This window comes from Arachis duranensis, chromosome 3, assembly GCF_000817695.3.
Source record: "Arachis duranensis cultivar V14167 chromosome 3, aradu.V14167.gnm2.J7QH, whole genome shotgun sequence".
NCBI lineage: Eukaryota > Viridiplantae > Streptophyta > Magnoliopsida > Fabales > Fabaceae > Arachis > Arachis duranensis.
Window position 1 is genome coordinate 47,377,620 of NC_029774.3, and position 17,864 is coordinate 47,395,483.

General features: G+C 35.9%; 2 protein-coding genes across 2 annotated transcripts; one reads left to right on the forward strand and one right to left on the reverse strand.

The window, feature by feature from the left end:
* Positions 1 to 610: 610 nt before the first annotated feature.
* LOC107479124 (phenylacetaldehyde reductase) lies at positions 611 to 3,765 on the forward strand. The gene is given in 6 exon segments (XM_021138367.2): positions 611 to 904; positions 990 to 1,159; positions 1,250 to 1,441; positions 1,644 to 1,812; positions 2,177 to 2,363; positions 3,503 to 3,765. Coding segments are annotated over 6 exon segments (984 nt in total). The 5' UTR covers positions 611 to 783; the 3' UTR covers positions 3,648 to 3,765.
* A 1,706-nt stretch (positions 3,766 to 5,471) lies between these two features.
* Positions 5,472 to 11,416, reverse strand: LOC107479123 (uncharacterized). Its single transcript, XM_016099269.3, has 2 exons — positions 11,138 to 11,416; positions 5,472 to 9,185 (listed from the first exon to the last, which is right to left on the reverse strand). Exon 2 carries the CDS (start codon positions 9,068 to 9,070, stop codon positions 5,951 to 5,953), a length of 3,120 nt encoding a protein of 1,039 aa, XP_015954755.1. The 5' UTR covers positions 9,071 to 9,185; positions 11,138 to 11,416; the 3' UTR covers positions 5,472 to 5,950.
* Positions 11,417 to 17,864: the final 6,448 nt, after the last annotated feature.

The following is a 17,864-nucleotide window of genomic DNA, read 5'->3' on the forward strand; positions in this document are numbered from 1 at the left end:
GTATAAAATATATATTAGAATATAAATATATATTAAAAATAAATTAAACTATATATATAAATATATTAGTAGCTGATTTTAGTGACTAATTTTGATAATTCTCTTTTCTTTGCCTTCTCTTGTCAGTGTCCTTTTTCTTTGTTTGCCTGTAACTTGGTTAGACAATGACTGAATGAGACAACACCACTGGAAGATAAAAGAACAGTAGAATACCTATTTGTTGGCCGATTTTAGCCACATCCTAGGTTCGATTCGAGCTGTAGCTGGGTGTGATAGAACCTGACTTGTGTGTATGAGTGTGATGTGCCTGAGTGGGTAATGCCTAAGATTGGGGTTGTCCAATCCATCGGGAAAAACAAAAAAAACAGTAGAATACTTTTAAAGGGAAAGGGTAAATGGATATTTCACACGAGGCATGTGTCATCTGTCATGTTAAAAAGAGTCATATGTTAAAGTATCCTAGAGGAGGTAGATGTAATTTCCTTACATTTATGAACGATGGATTCCTATTCCTATTTTCGAAAAGTCTATATGAAATGAATGATTTTACATGAACTCACCCTTGTTCATTGAATGTAGAACTGTAACAAGTGCTTAGGACTGATAATCATAATTTTGTCTGGCTATCTGCATTCGTGAGAGACATGTAAGCGCGTGCGTCATGTTTAATTGTGTGAAGTCATAAAGTAGATTTAGAACTCGTATCTATATAAAGAACCCAAGTGAATGCAGTATGCAACTCATAAAGAGCAAACAACAAAGTAGCGAAGAGAATATTGAAGAATGAGCAGCAGCGTCGGCAAGGTGGTGTGTGTCACCGGAGCTTCAGGTTACATTGCTTCATGGATCGTCAAGTTTCTTCTTAATCGCGGTTACACTGTCAGGGCCACTGTTCGTGACACAAGTCTGTTACTCTTACTCTACCATCAATTCTTTTTATTTATTTATATATTTATCTCTTTAAATGTGTTTCTCTTAAAAACATGCAGATGATCCGAGAAAGGTAGAGCACTTAACTAAGCTTGAGGGCGCCAAAGAGAGACTACAGCTGTTCAAGGCGAATCTTCTAGAAGAAGGTTCATTCGACTCTGCAGTTCAAGGCTGTGATGGTGTCTTTCATACTGCATCTCCTTTTTATCATGATGTCAACGATCCACAGGTTCGGTTCGATTCGTTCGGTTATAATTTCATTTGTATCTTTTATTCTTATCTCCTCTTCATGACGTTACGTTTCTTTTTGTTTCTTCAGGCTGAGTTTTTGGATCCAGCAGTTAAAGGAACCCTCAGTGTTCTTCAAGCATGTGTAAAATCGCAGTCGGTGAAGCGCGTCGTTTTAACCTCTTCAATGGCTGCTGGTACATTTAGTGGAAGGCCTCTGACTCCTGAGACAGTAATTGATGAGACCTGGTTTTCCAATCCAGAACACTGTAAGGAGTTGAAGGTATGTGCCCTGTCCCTAAAATTGTTATCATATTCGCCTAATTAGGTCAAATTAGTAGAAGTGTTATCAGTTTTATGTGTTTCCTTTCTTCATTTCATGTGTTGACTTGATTTTGATTCATATGAATAATAAACTCAATTCCTTGTAAATTTGAGACTCTGGCACCAGCAATTTTATATCCCATTCTCCCTTTCTTTTTCAGTCATGGTACTGGTATGTGCTTTCAAAGACATTGGCTGAAGATGCTGCCTGGAAATTCGCAAAAGCAAACAACATCGACTTGGTTACTATTAACCCAGGACTGGTGATTGGACCTCTTTTGCAACCAGTACTTAACACAAGCGCTGCTAGGATTTTGAATGTAGTTAATGGTACTTTTTAAAATTCTGTTTTCTGCATGTGGAAATGAAAATTGAAAGAGTAAATGAGGGTTATAAAAGTACAATACATAATGTGTGAATATAATCGAAATATTTGTTGACTTTGTTGACAACATATTCTCTCTATGATTATCTAATTGATCGAATTAGATGCATAGCAACCAGAAGATTCAGAATAAGACAACAAAAATAATGAAAAAAAAAATCAGAGTATCCATATATTTGAGTTGTATGTTTATTTAGTTATTTTATGAATATTAGTTGCTTTTGTGTGATCCAAATATTTTTGGTTTACCAATTGATAAGACCTCTCCATGTACTCAGTAGAAGAAAATCATTGACATCCTTGATGCAGGTGCGCAAACATTTCCAAATGCTACTTTGGAATGAGTCGGTGTGAAAGATGTTGCAAATGCTCATATCCTGGCTTATGAAATTCCTTCAGCTAGTGGGAGATATTGCTTGGTAGAGAGAGTGGAACATTTCTCAGGGATTATAAAACTTTTACGTGATTTATATCCAACATTACCCCTTCCGGAGAAGTAAGTTTAATTATTTGATTACCTGCAAGAATTCATACAAATCCCTATTTGCTGAATCAATTTCTTTTGATACTTTAATTGTCTGATTAAAAGCTCAATCTACTTAAAAGATTCATCATTGATTTGAATATAGTGTTTATTTATTGTCTATATAAAATGCAATTGGAAATGTCTAGAAAATTTGATGTGGAAGTTTTACAACTAGTCAACTAGTACAACTCTCAGTTCTTATAGTGATAATTTAATTGAATTTCACAGTCCAAATGAAGAGCTGTGTTTCTGAAGGGCCTTTGTATTTCCAAATAAAGAATTAATCTTTGAAATTAAAATATTTCTAGATTTAGGTTTTGTGAACTTTGGATGCGAGAAGGATGAAGGTAGTGTCAAGCATGGACATAAGAATAGCTGTAATATTAGTAACATACCTCATAAATTTCATTCTATCTGTAAATTCTTCTGATATGGTAATGCACATGTACTTTTTAGTTGTTTAGTTATAGCTGTTTTTTTTTCACTTGGTCTGGGATGTAGCACTCTTGTTTTACTATAATATTGCTTCAAAATTAAATTTAAAATTTGTAGGTCATGTGATTTATTATATTACTATTAGTTATTCAGCATGCAGAGTCTCAACTCTCAATAGTGGTGTTATAACTCTAGTCATTAAGCAAGTTTTATTTCCTTTTCTTAGCGTGTTTTTTATTATGTAGACTAAAGGCTCCGAATCTCACTTCTCTTTTTCCTTAAAAAACAGACCTTAGTAACTAGTTTATATTTAAAAGAATTTCCTAATTTGTAGACTATTCATGCAAAATTCCATAATTCATTACATATGTTTTATAAATTTAGTTTTAAGGCACTTACAATGTAAAATAGGTATAATTACATCTGTCTTTTTTAGATGATTATTTATGCGATCAATGAAAGATCAATAAAAGAGGTAGTTATTTTTTATGATGTGACGTTTACATAATTAAATGCATATATAAATCTGCTTTACGTGCATCAAAATTAATTTCATGCTTTATATGATATTTTTGTCCACTTTTATTGTTTCACATTTAGAAAATTTAAACAATTCTAATTTTTCTTGTGTTGATTTTTCTTATACCATTTTCACATTTTGTCATTGTTACCAGGCCCGCCGATGATAAGCCGTATGTGCCAACATATCAAGTTTCGAAGGAAAAGGTAAAGAGCTTGGGACTTGAATTCATTCCTTTGGAAGTGAGCCTCAAGGAAACTGTGGAAAGCTTGAAAGAAAAGAAATTCACCAACTTTTAATTCATCGTACTCGTGTACTGTTAAATAAAAGTTGAAAGAAAAATCGATTATTGCGTGAGTAGTACTTGTAGTGCGAGTTGCAGTTGAAAATAAATATAAATTGGAATGAAGGTTTGTATGACTTTTGACCCGTTGATGCTCACAATAACTCTCATTTTATAGCACGTTATGCTATCGTATTTGACACTGATCGAGTGATCGAGCCTTGAGCAAAAAATGAACATATTTATATAAATCAATAAATATGAATTAAAAAAAATTCTTTTCGTGTTTTAAGACAAAAACAAAAATATGATATTCAATTATGCATGGTTATAGAGTTTGAAGAAGATTTTCGGGAATTTATTTACAAATCTTAATTTATAAAATTGATAATTGTTCAGAGGGTTGGCAGAATTACCGCTCTCACGAACTTCAGGAAACCTTCCTTGTCTAGTAACAAATCTGTCCGGGAGAACAACCTACAAAATTCCTCCAATATTTAAGTATAGTATGTGCTTAATTTTTTTCTTTATTTATTTATGGATAATTGCGTACCTTTTCCTTAGCTTTTCATCCTCCCTTTATACCAATCACCATTCTTTGGTAATAACGGTTTTAGATTAGATTAATGTTAACCGTTTCTTTCTTACTTTATTTGGAGTGGAGAAAGGATATAGGGATGAACACCAACTGCTTTCATGTTTTCAAACTGATAAGGAGATGATTTTCAATGCAGAAAATAAAATATGATTTTGCTTTACAAAAGTGCAAGCACATTATGCTCTCTTATTGTATGACTCTATTGTTATTTCACAATAAAATGAGTAAAACTTTAATTTAATCAGCTCTTTTATTGTTTTAGATAACTGTGTTTAGCTGCACTTATACAAATGTTTTCATCTAATTGTGTGTGTATGTATGTGTGCATTTGTAACTTTGGCATTTGGTCAGTGTTTGTCATAAATCATTGTCAATTCATTCTCGGATTTAGTTGCCAAACCTTATTGAATCATGACAATAGCTTATAAGTTTTCCAATGTGAACATGATGATAAACTTATTTAATCATGGATTCATGGCTGGCATTTTGTTCTTGCTACAATTACTATGTAGGGAACTTGGTACTTAGTGTCAATGAGCTACTTGATCTCCTTTTATATTGGTTTTTGGGAGAGTGTAGAATACCAATATCTTTCTTTTTTTCCCCTAAAAGAATACCCGAGCCATGTAAATATGGTAAGGTTCAATCCTGACAATCTTGCATACCAATATTATTCAGCTACAAAATTTAAAACAATACTACAGTTTTACTTAGAGAGCAATAACAAAATCCATCCTAGTTCATTCCTGATTTCTCAGCTAAGCCACATTATGAACCCCTTGAATTGTAGATAAGCAATAATTTACACAACAGATCCAGATGAACATACAGGATAGTAAAATACAATTAAGGCAACAAGGAAAAATATGCCAACTGCTCTACAAATCCTTGACTTTCCTTTCTTCAATTAAATGCATAATCACAACAGTTTTCCATCATCTGTGCAACAAAATGTTTGTACCTCCCAAAAAATACATTAATCATTACATGAATTCATTGTCATTTATAGTGTATAAGTGCAAAAGAGAAATCGAAGCTGTTGGCTTCTCAGCCCGTGGATTGTTATTAGAACTTAGAAGGATGCACTATTTAGCATTTATGATAGACCATCACACATACTCGCATTTTAAAAAAGGCACATTAAAATCCACCTAAGTTTGATGGGATAAACTATTCATCTCAAGAAGTATAAATGTGATAAAATTATGAACTGAGATAAAGAGCATGGAGTTAGGCAGTATCTTGTGTAAACGGAAAATTTGTGAACCCGAGACATTCCGATTTACAGGTTATTGATTGGACAACTAAAAACTCCCTAATATCAACTAAATCTATTGCCATGAAATAAAGGCACCACACAGGATGCTATGCCTATAATTTTTGTCAGATCAAAGAGAAATTACAGCTACATGTACCAAGCCTTGTGCTTGTGCTGACTTTCTATCAAACTGAAGTAAAAGAAATACACAAAAATAAGGTACAGAAAAAAAATATTAAAAAAAAAAAGAAAAATTATCTCCCCACCTTTACCAATCATTCTCAAGAATTAAATTACATCCATCGACCTTCAGCTTTTATTGAGTTCTGGTTCATCTCTTACTAAAGAAGGATTCCAATAGAGTGGCCTACTCTTCAGGATCATCTTGTGTAGCAATTAACATAAAGCACTAAATGGTAGGTTGTATCTATGAACAGATAAGAAGTAAAATCATAAATTAGAGCTACTTCCATGGAGGTTGAGGACCTCTGTAGCTAAATGGATAAGGATCCCAGCCACTGTCTGGTTCCTTTCTTTTTCCATCACCCCCAGAACTTGAGGATTGCGGAATGGTCCTAGCATGCTCCTCCAAAGCTCTTCCAGAAGAGGGAAAGAAAAACTGCCTTGCAGCCAATGTATCTCTAGGTCCACCATCAGTCATGAAGTTGGAATTTAAATCAAAGTTTGGAGGCGAAGGACCGACCCCATTTAAACTGAGTTGTGTACCGGCCATGTTCACGACAACTGGAGGCTGAGAGTAAGATGGCAGAATGGTTGATGAAGACCCCCCAACTTGAGGAACCACAGGAGCACCTCTTGAGTCCACCATGTATGGAATTGTGCCACCAGATGCATACATGGCTGACGAAAATGATAGATGGGGGCCTGATGTCAGGCCATTATACCCGAAAACAGCTGACTTACTGTAAGATACTGAAGGGCACATCCCCAACATGGCACCTGCTCCTGACATTGTAAGATCGATGACAGGCTCAATAGCTTTGCCATTTGGAATAGATATCGTTTGAGGAACATGTTCTCTCCTATCAACTTCCACCTTGGCACCCAAAATAGAGATCACAGGAGCATCTGACTTTGAACGCCCATATGAATCCATAAACAAAGACTTACTAGGCCCTTGTTCCACCAAAGCAGTTTGAAAATATGGTCTGTCATTCAGATCAATGTTGCGAACTGAAGGCTGCATTGATGACGACGATGCTCCATGTAACGGACTCCAAAAGTCATTTCTTTGGGAAAACAGTTGCGCTTCTGTTCTGCGATTTGAAGGTTGGATGTCACCATCGTCACCAACACTGTTTAAATCCAAGTCAAGCCTGCTGGACTGTTTAGGATTAAGTTCCGCTAATGACTGCTCAAAAGGAAGGCCTGAGGATTTTTGTTTTACCAGTTCTTCATCCCCATCAGCCACATTCAAATCAATATCGAGGAAATCATGCCTTCGCTTGGAACTATCTGAGTTCCCACCAACAGAAACATTCCTCTCACTATCAGAACTTCTACGAGGTGATGCAGGACGAAAGGCACTAGTGACAGCTGATCCTTTCCATCCAAGTGTCCCTTCAAACTGCAAAGGAGCAGTTGGCGGCCCAGAACTCTGTGCAGGCTTTGAAACAGAGACAACTGGTATTGGTGCGGCAGGCATAGTATTTACTGACACGTCCATACCATTTGAACCAATTTCTTCATTCAGATCGAAGGTACACAGGCTTTTCTCTGAATTACCTCCTGGATCTTGAGCTGCTTCAGTCACCTGTGAGGACTCCAAGTCAGGTAAGCATTCTGGCTGTGCCTGGGCCTCAATATTGTCTGAGTAACTCATATGTCCATCCTGTTCAGAACATGCATCAGCAGAGTTGCTTTGCCTGGACGATACCTCCTCAGGCAGGACATGGGTTAGTTCATATTTATTATCTGAAGAAACTGGACTGCCTGAACTCCCTGGTCGCCTTATTCTGCCTTCTGAAATTTCCTCTGAAGATGAGCTGCGGACTTCTCTCTCAACTTCCTGAGCAACTTGTCGAGCAACTTCTAAAGCATCAACAATCCCATACTCGAGTTCAATATCGGAAGTTTTCTTGATAAGGTTTGGGATTCTGGGCCGCTTCCTCCTTCTAGAAGAATCAGAACCATTCGAGGCATCAATGACTTTGTTAGAAACTTGGCCCTTTTCCAAAGAAACTTGTCGAGCACCTTTTAAGGCATTGTTATCAACATTATCATACTCACGTTCACTGCCATAACTTGAGGCCCCATTTCCTTGATTGGATACTTGGCCCTTGCCCTCTGTTACTCCTTTAACATATTCTGTTGAAAGAAAAGGCATCTCTAGCTGCTCTGACTTTCCCAGGTTTCTGTCCCTGACTGATGAGTCCTGCAACATATTAGAAACGCATTCATTATCATTTTCTGAAGCTTTTGGGGGCTGGGGATTGCTAGAATTTATAGCTTCTACGTCATCCACCGCACTCTTTGCATCAGATGCAGGTGTTCTCATGTCGCAAGGAACAGCCATTATATGACAAACACCATTCTCATTGTTCTCATCATTATGTTCTAAAGTAGGTTCTTTCACAGATTCGGGTGCATTTGTTTCAGTCGCACCCAAAGAAACAGGTCCATGCCCTAGCTTTGAGGATGAAAAAGAGCTATCTGCTATTCCTGAATTTTCGGGAGGGACACTATTATTTTGCTCTAGCTTCTCCGCTTTGGATAAGTCATTCAACTGTACATCATCTGGCTCTCCTTTAAAATTTCCTGGTTTTGGAATATGAGAGTTACAGATCTCAGTTACTGTGGCCACACCTTCACTTATGGGAGCAACTTCTTGGACGGGAGTCAAAACACTAGAAAAATGGTTTGCTTTTTCTTTGAGATGTTCAGAATCCAAACTTACAGAAGACTCAGGTGCATTGTCAGAACTTGGTATCTGTTCGGTAGCAACTTTTTCTGGTAGCATGCTATCTGACCTTCTCAATTGAGACTTCTCACCTACTACAGTTTCTGATGCATGACCATCATCATTGCCACCTTCTGTCACAGCAGATGGCTGGCATTCCTCCTTGGCAATTTTATCACTCGATCTGTCAACTTGAGGTTCAACCTCACCATTTTCACCTCCTTCCCAGCTGTCAAATAATTGTCTTGCCCGATCTCGAACTCTAGAGCTATGGTGGCCAAGAAGCTTATGTACAGTTCCCCAAATTCCTGATGAGATTGACTTCTTGCTGTCAAGTTGCAGCTTTTCAATTGCCCGTAATAATGCTGAAATTGACTCTTCAATGAAGCCATCATTTGCATCAGCGCCAAAATTGTGTGACTCATTTAACCATCTATTGATGAACAAAAGACCATCTAATTGAATAAATAGATCAAGACAATCTTTATTTTCAGTAGCAGCAATGGTGCTTGCAACAGCAGCCCACTGCCTCGTTGCATCACAAGCATTCTTAACAACACTATCTTGCTCCTTTTGCATTTCAGAGACCAACTCCTGGACTCGAGAAGGGGCAGTGAGCCCATCTCTCATCTCAGTCAAAGTAAAGAAGTCTTCGAGAGTCATAATGCTTCACATAACCTTGCTCAAGGCACCAAGGCTGACCTTTTTGTAAACTAGAAGGTATTCTTTCATTAACTAAATTATAGGACTCCAGGGAAAGAATAATTCACAATCAAACCTGCAAAAGATAATAAAAAAAGTTTAGATAAATTTAAGAAGACAATCTTTTTCAAAGCTCAACAGGTCAGAGTCATTCAAGGAGCTTCACACAGATATCTGGAAAACAATTGGAGCACATGAAAATCAAATTCCATGTAATAGCATCAATAGAATAAAACTGCCACTGAGGCATGGACAAACAAATGCACCTAAATCTGTTCTATGCTCCTCTGCCCAGAATTTCCCACAGTTTAAGGTATATCTTCTCTCCACTCAGTTCTGGTCTGCTTTTGTTATCTGAATCTTTGTTCCTCTGTTCTCAGCCTATATTCTTATTTTCCCTCTATTTGAGTCCTCGCTTTTGGGTTCGCTTTTCTGTTTCTCATTCCAACACCCCCCTTTTCCCGGCCATTCGCTCCATTTTTTATTCTACACTATGACCTAAGTTCATTAGAACCTCAAATAATAACACTCATTTTCCCATCTATAAAATCATTTCATTTTTTAGAAAAAATATGTTAGAAACATTCTCCAATAATGACTAACCTCAAAAGACACCAAATCAAGCAACTCGAACTTGTTTTACATATCTTTTAAATCTTTATAGACAGAAAAAAGATGAGTAATGCCTTCTCAAATTTATCTTTCTGAATTCATCTCTATTTAAAAGTTGAATCATAATAAAAAGGGTAAAATATACTTTTTTTTCCATAACGCTTGCGATTTTTTTCAAAAATACTCCAACGTTTAATTTCATTCAATTTTCTCCCTAATGTTTCCGATTTATTCAATTTTATCTCTAATGTTTTCGATTTATGTTAAACCTATCCCTGAAAATTTTCAATTTTGTCCCTAAAATTTTACATGGAGTTGACATCTGAGAGTAATTTTGACACAAATTGAAAATGTTAGAGACAAAATTGAATTCAACTAAACATTAGGGATATTTTAAAAAAAAAAATCACAAACGTTAGAAACAAAAACTATGCTTTACCTAAGTAGAAAATAAAAATTTATACTTTTAAGTAAAGCATATCTTATACATGTTAGGAAAGGTTTTACCAAAATGAAATCAACTGGAATAGTGAACATATAATTCAGCTCCCATCCTGAGTATATCCATGCCTTACTTCTTATTTCCAGCTTATTTAATTTTTTAGCCAGGTTGACCAAAAAAGATAAAAGGAATATAACCAAATTTTACTATTATTCTGAAGAAGCAAAAACAATTCAGATATAAAATATTTTTGACAGATTGAGCAGACCTATGAGTTATTACTTACAAGCCAGCCTTATTAAGCCACAATGCACAAATCAAGTCCTATCTTGGTGAGTGATAAAATAACTAGAGCAAAATCTATCAACAAATAAGATTATCCATCAATTCAAGTGCTGGTACAAAGTCATATTTCAAATTTCAAATAATAATAATAGTAACAGTAGTATATTATAAACAAATAAATCATACTATAATCTACAATCACAAACACTGAAAAAAAAATTCCTATTTTCCGACAATAACGGCCAATTCACAGCGAAGATCATAACGCACATAGAAAATGCAACTAAATTATATTTTAAGAAAATACTTGACATGAATTTATTACCAACTTCAAATCTAATCTGAAACATTGAAATGGAAGAAAATCAAAGACGAATAAAGAATTATCAAATAACATTACACTAAGCTAAAATTGCAAAACCCTAAAAGCCGACGTTAGGTAGCTGATACGCAATAATTGACCCTAAAAATTCAAATTTTCGTGAGCGTATCAAAATGCAATGCTGAAGAGAACAACACTCAACTTATCACAATAGAAACTCCGAAATATGCTAAATAACACGCAAATCCCCAAAATAGGAATTACGAGTAAGAGCGACGAATACAGAGATAGTGAAATTAATAGAGAAGTAGAAATAGAGTTGCAAGAGAGAGAGAGAGAGGGAGAGGGAGAGAGAGGGAGGGTTCACCTCGTTCAATCAAATCGAAACCCTAGCTGAGGTTTCAGCTCCAAAAAGGCAAGAAGGAGGAGAAGCTCCTTCAAATTCAAAAGGCTCCGGAGAATTCCAGAAGGTTCGGAGGGCAAAGCTTCGAAATTGAAGGCTTGCTGTGTTGCTTGGCGTTGGAATGAATCTCTGTTCGTGTGTTTCTGTGTATCGCATGGGAATGGAATGAATTAATGGGTTCGTTGAGAACTGAGAAAAGAGAAGAGGAAGCAAGCAACGTTTTACTTCTTCTTCCGTTCGAATATTGTGCTTTGATTTTTCTTTTCTTTTAATTAATTAATAAATTAATTTCGTAGGTTAGTGTTTGGGGGCATTAACACGTGCGACGCCGGACATTGTTAGGAACTTTAGTAGCGGGATCACGACAAGAACTGTGCACTTGTGCTTACCATACCAACATTGTACTAATCTTCTCTTTTCTTCGTCGAAATTCTTTATGGTATGTTTGGTAAGGATATTTTTCTTAAACTATTAGTAGCTATTACTAGCTAAGCAAGCATTACAATATAGATTAAGTCACCAAAAAAAGCATTACAATATAGATTAAGTCACCAAAAAAAGCATTACAATATAGATAAAATTAATTCGTACTTCTAATAAAGTTTAATAATAATATGATTTTTCTTGAAAATGCTATTAGGTTTCTACACAAGAAGATGATCTAGTGCAATGTAGTAATAAAAAAGTAAAATACGCGATGTTAATCTTAATAAATCAGATGAAGACATAGATATTATGACGGGATCAGATCTTTGATGAGAATATTCGTTCTAATAAAGAAAAGTCTTTTATCCTTATCCAGGAATTAATGTATCTAAAGAAGCGTTCAATGAGTGGTGCGCAACCTTGATCAACAAAGTTCATGAAGAGAGAATTCATTTAAACTTCATAGAACAACGACTGAATAGAAATTAGATAAAAAAAGGTATTATCAATGTTTTCTTTTCTTCTCCAAATTCTTTATGGTATGTTTGGCAAGTATATTTTTCTTAAAATACTAGTAGCTAAACAAGCACTACAATACATATAAATTAGTTGGTGCTTTCAATAAGGTTTAATAATAATATGACTTTTCGCGAGAGTGCTATTAGGGTTTTTTACGCAAGAAGATGATCTGATACAATGTAGCATTAAAAAAGTCAAAATACGTGATGTTAATCTTAACAAATTGGATGAAGAGATAGAGATCATGACGAAAAACAGCAACATTCCGATCACAAAGCCTCAAATTTTGTATAAAAATTCTCTACTAAAGTTGACTGGGCTAATAATGGGTGAAGATTCATCATTTCTGGACAACATTCAAAAAGAGAATTGTAATCCTAATGATCGTTGGTAAAAGGATGAGGATACTCGTTCTGATAAAGAAAAATCTTTTATACTTGTCCAGATATCAAAGTATCAAGAGAAGCGTTTGATGAATGGTGCGAGCCTTGATGCGCAGCTTTGATAATTAAAGTCCAAGGAAAAAGAATCTATTTAGGCTTCATGGAACAACGACTGAATAGAGATTAGGTCAAAAAAGGTAACATCAATGTTCTTAACATGGATTGTAACTTTTTTTTTTCATTTTTCAGATGAGGAGGACTACTCTTATGCTTTATACTTTGTTTGGAGGACCTTCGATGATAGTTGGGCATTAGTTAATTATTTAGAGGTGGAGACCTTTCTTTCTTACATTAGAGAAAGAAGTAAAAAAATAACAGCTTGGATTCGTATACTAATTTCTCTATTAAGCTGTATGTATGATCACCATTTTCTTTGAAAGATAAAATCTATTATTGATACCATGCTCAAAATTGATAAAGCTACTTTACAACACTTATGAAAAAATTTTGCTATAATTTGTGTTGAATTAAATTTATGTAAGAAACTCATCTCGAAAATCTCAGTGTTTGGAACTACCTTAAACATCGAATATGAGAGTTTGTACCTCATTTGTTTTAACCATGGGGTGTATGGACATCATTTTGGTCTATGTAGAGAAGCGTCTTTCGATAACGAGGACCATTGTTGGAAAGTGGCCGCCGACAAGAATGTGGTGGCAGAGGAAAATCAAATAATGGTCATTAATGACAAGGAAGAGGTGAATCCCAAATGATCTTCTAATGAACTTAAATCTGGCAAAAATCAAAATTCTCCAAGCTTCAACCCTTAAATGATGGTTAAGAGATACCAAAGAAGGAAGCAAGAGAAGATTTCTATGGAAAAATAATATGGCCATTATGATAATAATTCTCCACCAAATAGGGAATATTCCTTTAGTACGGAGGATCTTTTCAATGAAGGTGGATCAAGGTACAACATGTTATATGAAGATGCTGTGGAAGAGAATGAGGACATTACTCATGCCAACACTACTCAAATAGAGGCCATGCAAGTTGCACCAAGCGAGGCTCGTGTTCTAAAAGTTAATGAGTCTATTGTCTTAGTCCAAAAGAAAGTAATAAAGCTAAGTGCTGGAAAAAACCTATAAAGTTATTAACATGGATCGTAACTTTTTTTATTTTTCAGATGAGGAAGACTATTCTTATGATTTATGCTTTGTTTGTAGGACATTGGATGATAGTTGGAGATTAGTTAATTGTTCAGAGGTGGAGACCTTCCTTTCTTACATCAGAGAAATAAGTAAAAAAGATTGCAGCTCTGATTCGTATATTAATTTATCTATTAAGTTTATAATCACCATTTTCTTTGGAAGATTGGATCTATTATTGATATCATGCTCAAAATTGATAAAGCTATTTTAGTACACTTAAGAAACTCATCCGGAAAATCTCAGTGCCCGAAACACCCTTAAACATCGAATATGAGGGTTTGCACCTCATTTGTTTTAACCGTGGGCTGTATGGACATCTTTTTTATCTATGTGGTGAAGCGTCTTTCAATTACGAGGACTATTGTGGAAAAGTAGCCGCCGAAAAGAATGTGGTGGTAGAGGAAAATCAAATAATGGTCATTAATGATAAGGAAGAGGTGAATCCCAAATGATCTTCTAAAGAACCTAAATTTGGCAACAATAAAAATTCTCCAAGCTTCAACTTTTAAATGATGGCTAAGAGATACCAAATAAGGAAGCAAGAGAATATTATTGTGGAAAAATAATCTGGCCATTATGATAATAATTCTCCATTAAATAGGGAATATTCCTTTAATACGAAGGATCTTTTCATTAAAAGTGGATCAAGGTACAACCTGTTATATGAAAATGTTGTGGAAGAGAATGAGGACATTACTCATGTCAACACTACTCAAATAGAGGCCATTCAATTTGCACCAAGCGAGGCTCCAGTTCCAAAAGTTATTGAGCCTATTGTCTTAGCCCAAAAGAAAGTACTAAAGCTAAGTGTTGGGAAGAACCTATAAAGTTATTAACATGGATCGTAACCTTTTTTTTCATTTTTCAAATGAGGAAGACTACTTTTATGCTTGATGCTTTGTTTAGAGGACCTTGGATGATAGTTGGGCATTAGTTAATTGTTCAAAGTTGGAGACATTTCTTTTCTACATCAGAGAAAGAAGTAAAAAAGATTGGAGATTAGATTCATATACTAATTTCTCTATTAAGCTGTATAATCACCGTTTTCATTGGAAGATAGGATATATTATTAATACCATGCTCAAAATTTAAAAAGCTACTTTAGAAATTTATGGAAAAATTTTGCTAGAATTTGTGTTGAATTGAATTTATGTAAGAAACGCATCTCAAAATTTTCAATGCCCGAAACTCCCTTAAACATTGAATATGAGGGTTTGCACCTTATTTGCTTGTATCGTGGGCTGTATGGACATCGTTTTGATCTATGTGGAGAAGCATCTTTTGATGACGAGGACCATTATAGGAAAGTGGCCGCCGACAAGAATGTGGGGGCAGAGGAAAATAAAATAATGGTCATTAATGACAAGGAAGAGGTGAATCCTGAATGATCTGCTAAGGAACCTAAATGGTTGAATCTGTCAACAATAAAATTTCTCCAAGCTTCGGCCCTTAAATGATGTTTAAAAGATACCAATGAAGGAAGCAAGAGAAGATTTCTATGAAAAACTAATTGATAAACCACTATTTTATGGTTTATCTTGTGCTAAATTAAGTGGTTTTTATCAGCTTTTCACCCACTTATTCATATGAATTGCATGATTTTACAATTCCTTCCTAGTTTAGTTCTATGGTTGAAAACTTGCTTCCTAGAGATATTTTAATTATGTATTTTAATTCTCCTTTATACCATTTGATGCCGTGATCTATGTGTTAAGTGTTTCAGGCTTCATAGGGCAGGAATAGCTTAGAGAATGGAGAGGAAGCTTGCAAAAAGGGAAGGAGCACAAGAAATAAAGGAGACAACCAGCAAACAGCGACGCGCACGCATGACTGATGCGTGCGCGCGATTTGGACAAAATCACAGCGATGCGTACGCGTGCTTGACGCGTACGCGTGGATTAGAGTTCGCGCAAACGACGCGAGCGTGTGCCTGACGCGCACGCGTGGAAAGGAAAATCGTCAAACAACGCGTTCGCGTGACTGACGCGTACGCATGACCTGCACGATCTGCAGAAATTACAGAATACGCTGGAGACAGTTTCGGGCCGCGTTTTGACCCGGATTTTGACCCAAAAACACATATTAAAGTTGGGGAACATGCAGAGACTCAACACATCAGATCATACAACATACATTCATACATAGTTTTAGGATTTAGATGTAGTTTTTAGAGAGAGAGAGGCTCTCTCCTCTCTCTTAGGATTAGGATTAGGATTTTTATTAGAATTAGGATTTCATCTTCTCCAATCATAGGTTCAATGTTCCTTTTATTTATTTTCTCAATTTGGTTTATGATCTCTTTATGTTTAGATTAATTTTCTATTTTAATACAATTTGAGGTATTTTAGTTATATGATTTTTATTTAGCTTTCTATATTCTTGGTTCTGGTTAATTAATTGGTGACTCTTGAGTTGTCAAACTCATCGTGATTGATAATTGTTATCTTTGCTGATTGATTTAGATTCCTATAACTCTAGTCTTTCCTTAGAAGTTGACTAGGACTTTAGGTGTTAAATTGATTTGTCCACTTGACTTACCTTCATAGTTAGAGGTTGACTGAGTGGGAGCAAAAATATAATTCTCATCACCATTGATAAGGGTAACTAGGATAGGACTTCCAGTTTTCATACCTTGCCAAGGATTTTATTATTTATTAATTTATTAATTCCTGCAATTTATTTCTCTTGTTCAAACCTTTTTAAAACCCAAAAATACTATTTTTCATAACCAATAATAAATCATACTTCCCTGCAATTCCTTGAGAAGACGACCCGAGGTTTGAATACTTTGTTTTATAAATTTTATTGGGTTTGTTACTTGTGACAACTAAACGTTTGTATGAAAGGATTTTCTGTTGGTTTAGAAGCTATACTCACAACGCGATTATATTTTTGTATTTCTTTACTGACAGGAAATCCGATCGTCAAAATGGCGCCGTTGCCGGGGAGTTGCAATAGAGTACTAATTTATTGATTGGAATTTATTTATTTGCATTTTTCTTTTTATTTTGCTACTATGAGCTGCATGTTTCTTTCATTGAATGACGTGTTCACTTCCTGATCCAAGCTTGCCAGTATTTGATCCTGAGATTGAAAGAACTATTTCACGTATAAGGCAAGCTCGGCGTCGGTTAGTCCTCTCCGAGGATGAATCTGAAACGTCACTTAAGGAAGAAACAAGCTCCCTTTCTACTGATTCAGTTGATTTACGTGCAGGTGACATGGCAGCACCTAGGAGAGTCACTATCCAGGAGGCTGGAGCCCCTAAGTTTACACTGCAACCGTATCAAGCGCATCACCCAGTAGTGGCTGTAGATTTTGAACTAAAGACTGCACTACTCAACTTAATGCCTAAGTTTCATGGCTTACCTGCTCAAGAGCCTATCAAGCACCTTAGAGATTTCTAGGCGGCCTGTTCTATTGTCAGGCGTGATGGTACAGATGAAACTTCTATTCTGTTAAAAGCTTTCCTGTTCTCTCTTGAGGGAAAGGCGAGAGGGTACTACGCCCAGCCCAGAGCGACTGTTTCTAACTGGGATATGCTTAGAAGGAAATTTTTGGAAAAATTCTTTCCAGCTGAAGTTACTAATAGATTGAGGAAAGAAATTTCCATGATTGTTCAAGGCGAATCCGAGACCCTCCACGAATATTGGGAGCGCTTCAACAATCTTCTGGAAGCATGTACCCACCACATGATTGAGAAGTTAGTGTTGCTTGGCTACTTCACATAGGGCATGAAGCCTCAAAATAAGACCACATTGGCAGGTGCTAGCAATGGGTCTATAAAAAAGTACAAGACCACTGATGAAGTATGGCAATTGATCAGCGACTTAGCTGAATCCACTAGGAATCACAGGCAGAGACAAGGCCACTCAAAAACTATTGCAGAGGTGTCCTCTAGCAAAGAGACTACTGCTCTAACTCAGAGTTTATGTGAAATGACCTACTTACTGAAGCAAATGCAGTTGAGTCAACAACAAGCTCAGCCTTATCCACCACAGCAAAGCCAACAGTTGGTTCTACAAAGAGTATACAGGATCTGTGCTAATTATAATCATTATACTGATGAATGTCCGTAGTTCCAACAGGAAGACAACACTGTGGCAGCCACTCATAACTTCTATGACCGTCGCAATCAAGGATACAATCAAG